Source organism: Nyctibius grandis, chromosome 8 (assembly GCF_013368605.1).
Source record: "Nyctibius grandis isolate bNycGra1 chromosome 8, bNycGra1.pri, whole genome shotgun sequence".
NCBI lineage: Eukaryota > Metazoa > Chordata > Aves > Nyctibiiformes > Nyctibiidae > Nyctibius > Nyctibius grandis.
In genome coordinates, this window is record NC_090665.1 from 29,960,123 (window position 1) to 29,974,096 (window position 13,974).

General features: G+C 34.1%; 1 protein-coding gene across 5 annotated transcripts in view; it reads right to left on the reverse strand.

Annotated features, from left to right (window-relative positions):
- The window catches only part of PTBP2 (polypyrimidine tract binding protein 2), a 54,063-nt gene that overhangs the window by 18,835 nt on the left and 21,254 nt on the right, over nucleotides 1–13,974 (reverse strand). For all 5 annotated transcript variants that reach the window (XM_068406090.1, XM_068406089.1, XM_068406088.1 and 2 more), the window contains 4 exons: nucleotides 7,655–7,827; nucleotides 7,090–7,233; nucleotides 3,410–3,574; nucleotides 3,223–3,333 (listed from right to left, as the gene is read on the reverse strand). In XM_068406090.1, the coding sequence (XP_068262191.1) occupies nucleotides 3,223–3,333; nucleotides 3,410–3,574; nucleotides 7,090–7,233; nucleotides 7,655–7,827 (593 nt within the window). The remainder of the gene's footprint in view (nucleotides 1–3,222; nucleotides 3,334–3,409; nucleotides 3,575–7,089; nucleotides 7,234–7,654; nucleotides 7,828–13,974) is intronic.

Genomic DNA, 13,974 nt, shown 5'->3' on the forward strand with positions numbered 1-13,974 from the left:
TCTATAGTATACCAGATTACTGGTATTCAAATATTTAGGTTTGCTGCTTATGCTGAGGGTACTGACCATTTACTATGAAAAAGAGCTATTTGTGATGCTTAGAATATCTCCTTATGCATACAGACATCTCCAGGACATCACCTTCTGTTTCATTAGGAGCAGCACAGTAGTTCAATGTGCTCTACTGTTGCACAGTCTCAGTACTTTCTCCAACCCACGGCTAGACTGTTGCATTGCACAGAACCTGAAGTTTGTCGTCTTCACCTTTACTTGCCAGTATAACGAACTATAATGATCCAATCTGAAGGTGGTGATGAAACATGAATCAGTGTAGCCATAATCTACTTTTACAGGAAATGAGTTTCTCACAAAGCAACTGGAGCAGGAATGCAATTTTTCACTACTTGCTCATTCAAATAGAAAAGTGGTCCTATAGGACTAGAGGCTTCATATTGTATATTCTTGTCAGTGTCACTATTTCCTCAGAACCTTCAAATGAATAGCATCTCTCCTTGGTACTTACATCACTTGAGTTTTTCAAATTGCTCTTTAACTTCCTTAATAAATCTGCAATTTCTATTAAGGCCACATTCTGATTTCCTGTGAAGAGTGCCAGTGGAAAATTAAATTTCCCCAGTATCTTCTATACTAAAAATTGATGGAAAAAATTGAAAACTTCTTTATTCTTTTCCCATGCTTTTAATTTTGAATTCCATGCAACTTAAGTGTAGTCACCACATCCTCTTGCTTATACTGTATTTTCAGATGTATTTAAACTGGAGGGCTTTTTCCTATCATCTGACCATTTCTTTCCTTTAGGTATTTTTGTTTTGGTGGCACTTCATGTTTTACCACAGTAGCTCAACCATAACAACTGTACTTATTTTACTCTATTTAGCTTAGGAGGGTAGTGGGGAAATAAAACCTTCCTTCAAATATAGTATTCTTCAATACTTGCAGTTGGTATTACTCTTAGCATTTTGTCTATTCATGTATAGATTGGTTAAAATATGAAACTATAAACCTAAGAACGTTTCAGTTTGTCACTAAGATAGGCTACAAGATCACTCTGACAATGACTGTACATGCAGGAGTCAGTTATTCAATGAAATTTAGTCATTCACATGAGCTACCACTAGTGAACAGCTACCCTAATCAAAGCATGCAAAACTGGAGAAACAGATACGTGCTTTTTTTTTTTTTACATTATGACCAATTCAGCATCCCACGAGCTAGTGTCAGTTTGTCAGAAGTCAACAACAGCAAGAGATTCTTAGGTTTCTTTCACACTTGTACATACTTTTGTTATTTTGTCACTTCTTTATAATATATTCCTAGAATTACACTGATAATTTTCAAATCACTACAGTCCATTTCACAGACTCCATCTTTCCATTACATCTTCTGATAATATACACAAGACTCAAAAAACTAAGTCAAAAGATTTATCACATGCCATATTTTGCTTCAAAAATGTACTTTAAAAGCAGCATTAACATCTATTCCTGAAAAATAACTTTCCAAACACAAAATAAGACTGAATTAGAACATTCTGCAACAAATACTTTAGCATCCAACTGTTTATCAAATATTTCAAATACAAATCTAAATTACTACAGTTGCTTTCTGCAGCAATTGTAGGTTAAAGATCTAGTTTCTGTTTTACTACTTTAGATCTACTTAAAACCCAACAGGTGTATCCCATCCAAGCAAATTTTTACGTATTACATATCTGCATAGTGACATATCTGCATCTCCCTCTACTCTGAGACACGATCTAATATTTGATACTATTCATCTCAGAAAAGGATATCCCTAATTTAAATTGTACCCCAAATCTACAAGTATTTCCAGACTGCTTTTCAGAGGTAGATTATCTTCAAGTACATCATCATAAATCAAGCTGCAAATCATCTTGACTCCGTCCTACTTTATTTTTCTCAATAGCACGAAAACTTGCATTCTGCTTTTTGAAAACATCTCATTTTTTGTGATTCCCTGTCTCGACCACCTTGCAGTTTTTTTAATCAATACCCAGTATTTCATTTGGTGATGAGGATAAAAATCACCACCCTCCACCATATAATGAAGGTCTTTATTTCAATATAGTCATCATTCTTTATAATAGAAAACTAACCTTATTTTTTCTTTCCTCTACTAGGAGATATTCATTGCCAACTCGGTCTGAGGTACGAGCTTTTCACTTTCTCCTGAAGTTCTCACCTATTCTGTCATCTATGGGCAATAAGCACTTCCTATGCTGCCAAGCAACACTTAACCAGCATATCAATTTTAATCAGCCTTCCACAAACCCAGACTGCATGTGAAGGCTTGAAAATATAAATTCATTCCATTTATCTCCTGGAAACAAAAAAAAAACAAAACCAAAAACAAAACAACAAACCAAAACCAAAAACTCTAGCCTTCCCCTTTGGTTCAGCTTTCCTACTGCCATAGACGTGTGCATATCCCAATGCAATTTATTCAAAACACCTGGTCTAGATGACATGCTGTTGATCTTTGTCATAATTTATCCATAGGCTTTCTCTTGCTATAATGAATAAAACCAGTTACCTGTTCTTGCCTCTCCTATCTAGGACAGGAGAGTTTCCAATAAAACAAAAGTAAGATCCTGCTCTCATCTGTCACTGCTGCAAAGCTTCTTCATAGTCTGGTCCTATAAGTAAGATTACACTCTCTCTTCTCGGCATATATGGTTATAATGAAGTCTAAATTTTTTTTTTTATGATACTGTAATTGAATACTTTCACAAACCTATATCCAATCCACAAAACATATCTTTGTTTGATACTTAGAAAGTATCTACCAGTAATAATCCAATGGGCTTACAAAATTTGCTGCTTACAGTGACTTAATCATGCATCAACATTACATCCTACATTTTTACTTCTGGTTGACATTTTCACTATTGCAGTCTTGCATATTATTTCATCTCTGTGCAGTCTTATTAAAATATCTGTTCATAATTATAGATGTATACAATTCCCTAGACAGGATCATTAATCAGTATTTCTAAACACTGATTTTACACAATATAACAACATTATATAATAACTCCAAGTTATATTTTAATCTCAAAAAATTCACATAAGTCATGGAAGAGTATGACACATTATTATGGTCAGTACTCTGTTATATTAACATTTTGGAAACGTTTAGAGTACAGTAAGGTCTCCAGCCTTAAAAGAGAACTATACTTACTAGTTTTGCTTGCTGTGCATTTACTGGATCGCCATACTGCAGTAAAGCTTGAAACTGGTTATTCTTTGTGAATGTGATTATCTTCAATACAGCACCAAATTTAGAGAATATCTGCCAAAAACAACGTGAAGTTTTACCCATGAGTTCCTGCAAATCATAGCTTAAGTTAAAATTAAATTTGGCTTACCTGATGAAGAACATCCAGGGTTACTGGATAGTACATATTGTCAATAATTATTCTAAGTACTGGACTCTGAGCTGGAGTCACTGCACTCTCACTAACAGTGGTCCCGCTAATGGGAGCATTTGTTGCCTGCACAGCCGTCACTGCCTGAAGAACAGCTTGGGCCCGCTTAAAAAAACAAACAAACAAGCAATTTTTTTTAATATTTCAAGATGATAGCTAGAAATTAATTCGCAATATTAACATAGTTAACTTCAGAAACATAAAATAGTCCACTTATTTAAAACTCAGAGCTACAGACATAACACAATGTAAGTGCAATGCAGTCCGACTCCGTGAGAATAGACAATAAAAATAAAAACATCAATTTATCCTTATGTCACAGTAAGGAGGGGCTTCAAACGGCACCAATATCAACCTTCCTAGTAGCAAGCTTATCATTCTACTAGTGAGGATAAAGAAAGTGAGGATTTTGTAGGTTTCAAGACTCTATGGACTTTTTTCCTTTCCTTTAAAAAAAATTTAAAAAAGAAAACAAACCAACCAACAAACCCAAGCCTACAGAAAACATAAGTATTTATGCTATTTTTCAAGAGATTGAATTACAGTTAACATTTCACTGCCGTTTTAATTATGTAGAAGGATCTGATAGGAAGGACAGGATAATGCTAAGCTAACACTTCTAAACTTCTCAGTTTTAACACAATGAAATACACAAGACTGACAAGCGTCAGAAAGTAGTATCCACAGAGAGGTAAACAAACTGGTGTCTGTTATCCACCCTCTTTCATAAAAACAAAATCCTCTCCATGTGTCGGGATTTTTTGTTTTTTAAACACAAGCAGGGTTTTAGAAATTCAAAGGTAACCACATGATGACATCACAAGAACACACATCTATGTAACTACTTCCACTGCCAAAACTGACAGTATCAGAAAGATTAGATGTCTTTTTCTGAGAAAGAAAAAAGTGCAGAAAAAAGGGTTTCCATTTAGTATTTTCATTGCAGTAGCCTTATGAAGCAAAACGATACAAAACAGAGACAAGTGAGCATGCCAGGTAAAAATAATAGCCACCATATTAACACATACTGCATATTTTAGAGGTATCAGAGCTACTACACAATTTCATGTCTCACAACTTACATGATACTCCTCATACTGAAACGAATCAATGAGTAAGGAAAGTGGGGAAAAAAAAAAAAGACCTGGTGAACACCAGTTGGGAAAAGAAAATTTACCTCTATGTTTAACATTAATTACTGTAACTCTGTAAAAACATCTTTTGATAACAACGTGTTCTTTTTTTCCGTAATTTATGAAACACAACTTTCAAGCTGGCCAGATATTTGGCTGAGTTGCATAATTGCTTCCTACTCCTTCTGTAAGCACAGAAGCAGCACTGATCAATTAAAACTCACTCCTTAAAGTGACTGGAAAAGGTTATAGACGGTATAACCCAAAAAAACCAAAACTTGTGAAGTCAGTTTTAAAATATGACCCTTGTTAGCACTATCCATCTATGTTTATACATCATATTTCATTCCACTAAAGTTAATGTGAATACATGAAGGAATAGAGGACTTAACATTGGCAAATAAGCATAAAATCTATAAAATTATTATGACTGTGTATTTTGTCAAACTAGTTCAAAGTAACATTTAGTATTATATATAAATAGCCACTTTTGAAGACACTTGAGCATGTAAAGCTTTTTTCTTACTTTTGCAAAACTGAAATTAATTTTAAAATATCAGCTACACCATTCAGAAAGTATAACATTTATTTCTAAGTGTTGCAATGTCTGTGCAGAAAGACTAAAACCATGCACTTACAACAGGCTGATGATTAAAGAGAATTACAGTTACAGAGGTCATTCTATTCTCAATTCTTCCGAGTCTAGATACTGTATGAAACAAGGTAGGAGATGTTTGTTTTAAATCTGAGTTTAAATGCTCTTCTGACAGTGTTTTGATGTCTCACGGGAAAAGGATTTTCATAGAATTATAAAGCCGAGATGAAAACTTAAATGGTCCCTTTTGAATCTATTTATTCATAGCCAACTCATTCTGAGTACGTAACTAAAAATAATCTTGGAAGCCACTATTATTGAGAAATTCAGAATAGCATAGCTTAATGGAAATTTTCCTACTTTCATTATTTCTAAAGGTCTGGCTGTTTAAAGTACCCCTTGGTTAAATACTTTCTTTTTTCTATCTTCTTTGTAACTAAGATACTTGCACCTTTTGCCAATTTTTTATCCTATCTTTCCAGTTATATGTACTAACATCCTGACTTCTGCATATCTTCCTGCTTGAACATCCAGAAAAAGACTTTCAAAATTAATTTGGCTGGATAAAAAAAAGCAGACTACAAGCAATATCTGCATGACCTTTATTTTTCCTTAGAGAAAAAAGAATATCCAACCATCTTGTTTTTTATAGAATGCCTGATGAGATACTAGTTACAGAATACTTACTGCCAAGTATCTATTTATATTATTTAGTTCTAAATTAAAGAAAGAGAGACCTGAAAAACTGGGAATATGTTAAAATTGGGTATTAATGCATCTGTCGGCATAAAAGCTGCTGAAAAGTCAGCACCATCCTATATATTGAAAAGGTGGACATGCGAAGTACAAAAACAGTATCACCACAGAAGCCAGAGGACAACGTAAGACAAAGCTTCTTAAGGGAGTATGTCCATCCATTATATGTGCAGACAGAACTCATCCTCTATTCTATCAAAAGAAAATTAAGGTATATATTTTTCTTTATAACTGACATTTTCTTGGGAAAAAAAAAAATCGCAATTTTTAAAAAGTACCTTTAGCAAACTATCAAAAGATTCTAAGGAACTGGAATGTTTAGAAAGATCAACAGGAAAATCAACACTATACTTGATCTGAATCAAGAGGTGAGTAACCAGATTTCTGAAGTAACAGAAATTGTAACTTGGTACTTACACTGTCTTTTGTAACATCAAAGAAGAAGAGATTAACCTTAAAATAATAATCTGACTCATAGTAAATTGATGTCTCTTTTCTCCCCCTATAATTTGTACGAAATAGTTACCATGTTACTTTTGCTAATTTTCCTGTTCTACTAAAACCAGACGTATATATCTATATTTATTGTGAAATAAGTTCTGCAGAGGCAAGAGCAAAACATTTCTTTGTTATTAAGTATATTTGTCTCTACAGCCATCATTAAGGTATTCTTCTCCAGGAACAGCAGATCACATAAACTGAGGTTACCAGTGCTACCAGAGCAATCATTCGAGCACTGAAACATTGGCATTGGCATTAGTCATTATCATGAGGGAAATTCAAATTGGCATTAGAATCTCAGATGTCAGAATTCGAAAGTTTTTTTTTTTCATCCTACAGTCTCTAAACTAAGATGAAAACTTATTTTATGAAAAAATTTAAAGTTAAAAGACACTTCAGAATCTTTTTCTTTTTACATTAAGGAAACATTAAGAAAATTCATCATAATGGAAAGATCACGCAGAAAGCAAATTCCCTTCAATGTCACAAAAGTGAATGATCATAGGTAAGACTATAGTAGTGTTAGAATATGGACAAAACCAAATGATTTAAACATATGCCACATGAGCCAAGAATACGTGCCATGCCTCATTTTCTACTGTCTGCATTTGTAATACTACGTTAACAGTAAATACCTGGTTAAGTGTGTTATCAGTCTTTAACTCTTTATGATTGGAATACTGGATATAGATAGGCTGGTTACGAAGATGAGGCGTCACAGCAGAGTAGTAATTAACCATAGTGATAGCTGCTTCTTCTGTAGCAAGTTCCAAAAACGCCTGTAATTAAACAGTTAATTTTCAGTATTTACAAAGCAGATAATCTCCCTATTAGCAGCATTTAAAAAACACTTAAAGGCTTTGATAACACATTTTAACAAATATCAGTTGTCAGAAGATGTCATTCTCTACATACCAACTTTATCTGCTAACCTACTTTATCTCCAAGAATTCATCTGTGAAGATGCAGGACTAAATATTTATCTTACAGCTAACTTTTTGCTTTATGCAGCTGCCAACCATACCCTGCTCCCCCAAAAATTCACTAAAAGACAGTGTAACTTCATAAAAAAAAAATTAAAAGAACAAAGGCTCTTTTTTTATAAGACTTACTGTTATATGACTTATTTCAAAAGCATTTTAACAGCATATTTTGAAATTAGACAGTAAGCATACTGAAAAATGGAAAGCAACAAATTACCTGATTTTTCCCTTTCAGCATCAAGATGTTGGTTACTTTACCAAAAGGTAAACCTAAAGCAATAACTTCTGTTTCTGTCACTTCCCCAGGTAATTTCCTGATATGAAGAACACGAGAAGGAGCCCCATCCATTTTATCATCACCTTTGAATTTCTTGTTGTCATTACCATTGGCTGAAAGACATATTCAGACTCTATTTGAAAAGTTTACTGATATTATTAGTGCTTTATTAAAAAAATGCTTTTAATTACAAATACAAGATAATTTTGAAGTAAGCCATCTCTTAGTTTGACCTAAATAAAATTGCAGGGTTCAGAACAAATTCTGGAGACAAATGATACATAGTTTCATAAAAGGTGGACTGTTCAGAAGTAACTCAATTGCCTTCCCTTATAACTCATTTTCTAAACAAGACAAAAACCACAGCAAAACCTTTCCATCTCACTTTCAGTGAAGCATCACATATAATACCATGTAAGAATATTAATTATGACTCAGAAGGTCTCGCATAAGAACGCTAAAGTATGTTAAAAAAACATTACAGGTTACTCAGAATTTTTTCGAAGGGAGAAAAATGGTGGTGATAGTTACTAGAAGAGCTTCTAAAGTAAAGTTTTAAGGATTGTTTGCACTAAGGAACCATGTAGAAAACGTAGAAAAGTATCAAAGCAAGACAGGAAGCATTATTAATGCTGACAAGGATCACACTGGAGAAAAGGAGATGACCCAGAAGACTGACATCACAGAAGCCAGATGAAAACCACAGCCTCAGAATGTAAGGACCAAGTACAAAAATGTCCATTATGAGCTATGGGCACATTCACAGAAAAGGAAAAACCAACTAATAAACATGATGCAGCCAACATGGGTAGGGGAAGGAAGAAAAAAAAAGAACCAGACAAGATCTTCCTAGCAGCAGCAGGGAAGTATTAACATCATTGTGCAAAGCACCGGAAAGATACTATTCAGAATACTGTCCAGAATTCTTGCACAGAATTCCAGCAAAATTCCAGCTTGAGTTCCTTTTTCTTGAACATGTGCAATAAAGAGCTAGCCAGTTGGATGGAAGAAGTCTTGCTTTGGAAATAAGGCCAGAAAAAAAAATATTTATTTTGGTTAAAAGGTAATAAAACCACTGCCTACAAATACGTCAGTAGAGTAAATATCAGAAAGAGTCAAGAGCTAAAGAATAACACTGTCATAAGATATACGGATATTAAAGAATTTATCAATGCTGGAAATCAGAAAGCATTTAGATATGAGAGAAGCAAGTGTTAAGACTTGCTTTTTTCTCATTCTGGCTACAGAACATGCAAGTGAGTGTGTGAGCTATTCAACCTCTGATTTCATGTTAGAAGAGCCATTCAATAGCTACCTGTATTTCCAAAAAACACACAAATTGTGACTAGTCAGAAAATATTTGTAATTATTAGGGTTCAAATTCATGGGTTGAGGGCTTATACCAAGGAGAATTAAAAAAAAAAATTATGAACAAGACTTACTTTTATACTACAGAATATAATTCTGAATTTGTGCCAGAGAAGTAATTTACACCTAATCTGATTCCCTGTATAAAAATATTGCATTCATTTATGACCGACTTGAGCACAGAAAGTTTTGCTAAGGATATGCCTAAATCATAATCAAGAATTCAAGTTCTTAACTCAGTTTGCCTAAACCAAGTCAACTTACTCAAGATTAAAAACACAGAATGAAATGGATTCTTACTTTTACAAGTCAAGAACATCCACGCTCCAGATTTGGATTTGCAAAGCCAAACTAGTAAAACATTTAACTACCTTTTCAACACTATTAGGAAAATTGACAAGATTGGTGTCTCTGACCAAACCTGTGAACATACTTTTTACTTTTTCAAGAATAAGGTCATTCTCCATACTTCCATTAAAGGAACTAATGGCAAAAGGATATGTCTATACATCAAGAACTGTTTCCATTACCCCTTTACACCTTTTTCTAACAGCTAAACCTCTTCATTCTAATTTGAGTGTTTCTACCTTCCACTTCAGCTATCTATCTTTAGATTTAGCTAAACCTAAAATTCAAGATACTCTCTTAGTTAAAAATAGTATGCCTTAGAGGCAGGTCATCTCCTAACTTCCTCTCTCCCTCCCCTCCCCATCCTCCAAAAAAAAAAAATTCCAGGACTGAGATTTTAAAAAATTCCTTGCACTGCAGAACACTTCTCCAACTTACTATAGCAGACAAAACAACAAAACCAAAAAATGACATCAGAACTGGTCAAAATTCAGCTAGCAGTATCTCCAACTGACAATGCTAGAAGGGGTCGAATCCATGTAATAGCATGTATTTTATTTTGGCCTGCTGCACAGAAGGACAAACTTTGATGGAACACAGAAGAGTAAAATTTCAAACACACACACTGAACTAGTATCTGAAGTCCATCCTTAGTCTACACAAGGCTCTAAACCTGTATCATTTTGGAAAACGTGCCAAGACTGGCCTTCCAGGTAGCCAGATTTCACCTGTTCAAAACTACACAATATAGCACTTTATCCTCAAAGCGACAGACAGCCAAATTTTATGAAAAGTTACTTTTATTTAGTATTATTTATTAGTATTGATTAGTGAAGCTCACTAAACAATAGTATTCCCTAGTTCTCAATTTAAATCTCTACACAAAACTAGAAAAAACATTGTAAAGTGTGAATGGCTTAACAATGTATTGCAAACACCACACTACAATCAAACTTGCAAAGAATAAAGAATTACAGTGATACTGAAACTAGATTTCCAATGCCTTTCATACCTAAGCTTTCTAAATAATTTGAATTCACTACAAGTTTCAAAAATTAAATATTAAACATTAACAGTGAGAAATGAGAAAGTGAAAATAAAGTTTTTAAACTAAAAAATTTTCTGAAACTGATAAGAAATCTCTGTTTTTATTACATCACCAGAGAAGTACATACCATGAATGCTCAGATCAGTACTTGAAGAGCTGTTTTGTCTTTTGTGTGGTTTTCAACATATAATTTTGACATACTAACTCTTCCACAGCATAATGTCGAAGAACTATTATTTTTTTAAAACTAAAGCTTGTATTTGGATTAGGCTTTAGGTAATGCCAGTGTTACTAGTAAAAATATCACTGGCCAGTATATAATCACTCATATATATGTATTTGCAAAGAAATGTTCCTTTAGCAACTACTGTATTACCTAAATTGTTTTTCCATCTATTAGCGTTGCTATCCAATATTTGCATTTTACAGTTTTTCAGCTTTTGCTGCTACAGGTTTAAATAACAAACTTAAAAGAAATATCTTGTTGTACTAAATATATGTATCTATCTATCTTTTCCTAAAGAGCAGTTAACAGCTTTAATTTAACTCATGTATACAACTCTGACACAATTTTATTTTTTAAACTATCTTAAACTAAACATCTACTAAACTATTCTTTAAGCTTTTTTTACTTACTGTAAAAAAAGAGCTATATAGACAAATGTCTGTGCTAAAATGTTTAAGTGAAAAAGTAGATATATATACATTAAAATAATATACATAAAAAATACAGAATTATGCACTAAAGAATGTATGGCAATCAGAAAAGGGGGACAGGATGGGGGGACTGGCAATAAGCATTCTCAATGCTATGTAAATTCCCAAGGAAAGTTTTCATCAGTAGGGCAAGCAACCATGCCAAAAGCTGTTTAATACTTACTGGCAGAAGCATACCTTGCACAATGAAAACTGAACTGGTAACATTCATAAAAAAATGTAGCCCACCTTATTAAAGTAAAATTTACTCAAAACATTTAACACTGGATTTTGAGAAGATGGAAGAAATTACCGCATCGGTTATTACTACTTTTCTTGAAAGCCAAGAGAAACACACTGTTTCTACTTTTGATTTTCCAGCCAGCATAACCTAACGCCAATTTACTATTTCAATAATGGCAGTAATAAAGTGTGTGTCATATACTAAATATGCATGCACATACACAAGTGAATTTTTCAAAATACTTGTGGAACAAATGAAATTCAGCTTTTGGAACAATTATCGAGAGGTTTTGGCACTGTATGAAACCTTTCACCCTAGCTTTAGTCTCTTTATTTGCCATTTTAAATGGTACTTCTCGGCTGGAGACACATCATTAAATTGCACTTGGGAACAGAGAACCACAACGTTTAAAACAGGGGAACACAACTTGTTCAGAGTCACTGAAAGGTGAATTCAACTACTGTTAAAACAACAACTTCATTCCTAAAAAATTGTATCAGCATAATCAGTGTCCATAAAGGTTAAAAGGCAAGTCAAGAGCAAGGTACTAAAAGAATAATATTGTCTTACGGTAGAAATGGAGTCTATGGAGATACACATGCAACCCAAAAGATCCTTCCCTATACAGCAGGAGAAAGACAAAACTGCAGAAAATCGAGGGAGGCAAAGGGATGTTGGAGGGGGAAATCTCACAAGCCAACTATTAACTGCTGTTGAGGAACAGCTATTAAACTGGAAGCTTACTGGCAAGTAGCTATTTCATCAGGTAGTTTGGTTTTCACCAGATTTGAAAAGTCTGATCCAATCCAAACCTCTTGCTGCTAACACTTTTAACAAATATAAAGATGCACTGAAGAGCACAGAGCTACAATATCCACACTGGGAGAAAAAAGTAATAAAAAAATCACCGTGAGAATATCATGACTAAAACACCGTGTTAGTACTAGTTCGTTTACTAATCAAGTTACAGCCTTAAATATATAGTTTAAAAAAAAAATAATTGGAAAAAAAAAAAATCAGAGAACTAACCCTGAATATTTGTTATATTCAATTCAGACCACCAAAAAAAAACCTCTGTTCTGGAACAGCCACTGCACTGATGTAAGCCCTCTCTGGCTCTCCACCCAGGAGAAGAAAAATCCAGTTTCTGTATGACATCAGTTGTCTATTTCTAAACAAAATCTCATCTCTACAAATGGCATTCAAAGCATCATTCTCCCATGTAAATAGGATACTACAGTCTAAACATAATCGATACATAAGCCACATCCCTGTTGCAGATAGTTCCTTCGATTTAGCATAAATCAAGTTGTTAAAATTGAATGCTTAAGAGTTGACAAAGCCTGTAAATGCCCATTATGTAAACAACTTGGGTCCCTGGCATTTTTAGTTAGAAACTCCTCTTTTATTAAACACAGACATAGAAGCATATATATAAACAACAGAATGAAGTGCAATGTTGAAACGGTTGAGGGCCCCAAGAACATGGAGACATTCAACTAACCTAGTTATATAAATAAACAAAGGGGAGCCTTTTTTTTTTTTAATTTAGGTGGGTAAATCTCACTTCAGACAACTGGGCCTTGAAAAGATAGTTTCTAATTACGATGGCTGTATTTCACTTCAGACAACTTGGCCTTGGGAAAACAGAGGCACAGAAACCTAAAGATAAGGGAGTTGCAACAGCTGCCTTGAAGGACACAGCCTATGTGACCTACGTGATCCCTGGACTGAGTTTGCGCAGAAGCAGAGGTCAGTTAGCGAACACAGCGAGGAAGACTATAAGCCTTCATCTGAAGACCCCGACGACCACCAGAGAAAACGACTGCGCATGCGTAACGGACATTTACATATATTAATGAGTTCCGGGAAATCTCATGACTATGCAAATGAGTTATTGGGAATCTTATGACTATGTATAACTTTATGGCATATAATCTCTGAAAATCTGCAAAATCGGCGGAGCACTCATGGTGGATAATCCCCAGTGCTGCCCAGCGCTGCAATAAAGAATGCCTGCTTAATAACACACTCTGGTGTTACTGAGTTTTCTTTCGGACTCCTTACCCAGCCGCACCTAGCTTCCCACTTCGGTGAGGAAAGTTAGAAAGCAAGAGGGTTTGGAGATTTCCGATTTTTGTATCAGTGTACACAAGGCATACTGTAAGTCTGAGGTATTGAATTGTTCAAACTATGAAGATTCAATGCTCCCAACTAGTTTTTGAAGAAAAAGTGATCTTAAAGTTCAGCATAACTCCTAGAGAACAGTGGATTACTTAGTTCCTGCTGATAACTATTTTTGAAAACATATTTTAATAAGAATTCATCCTAGAGGAGTTTTTCTCTGCACACATTTTTTTTTTATTTTTCAAGAAATACATAAATAGACCTGAAGTGTTCTGAGGCCAAAAATACATAATTTACCTTGAAAATTTACATTTATTTCAGATGTGTAATTTTCCTTTACAATAACCTTCTTTCATATTCACACAATCTCTTATTATAGAAATGTTAACTATGTGGCTATGGGCAAAGATTTTGCATACAATAAAAAGT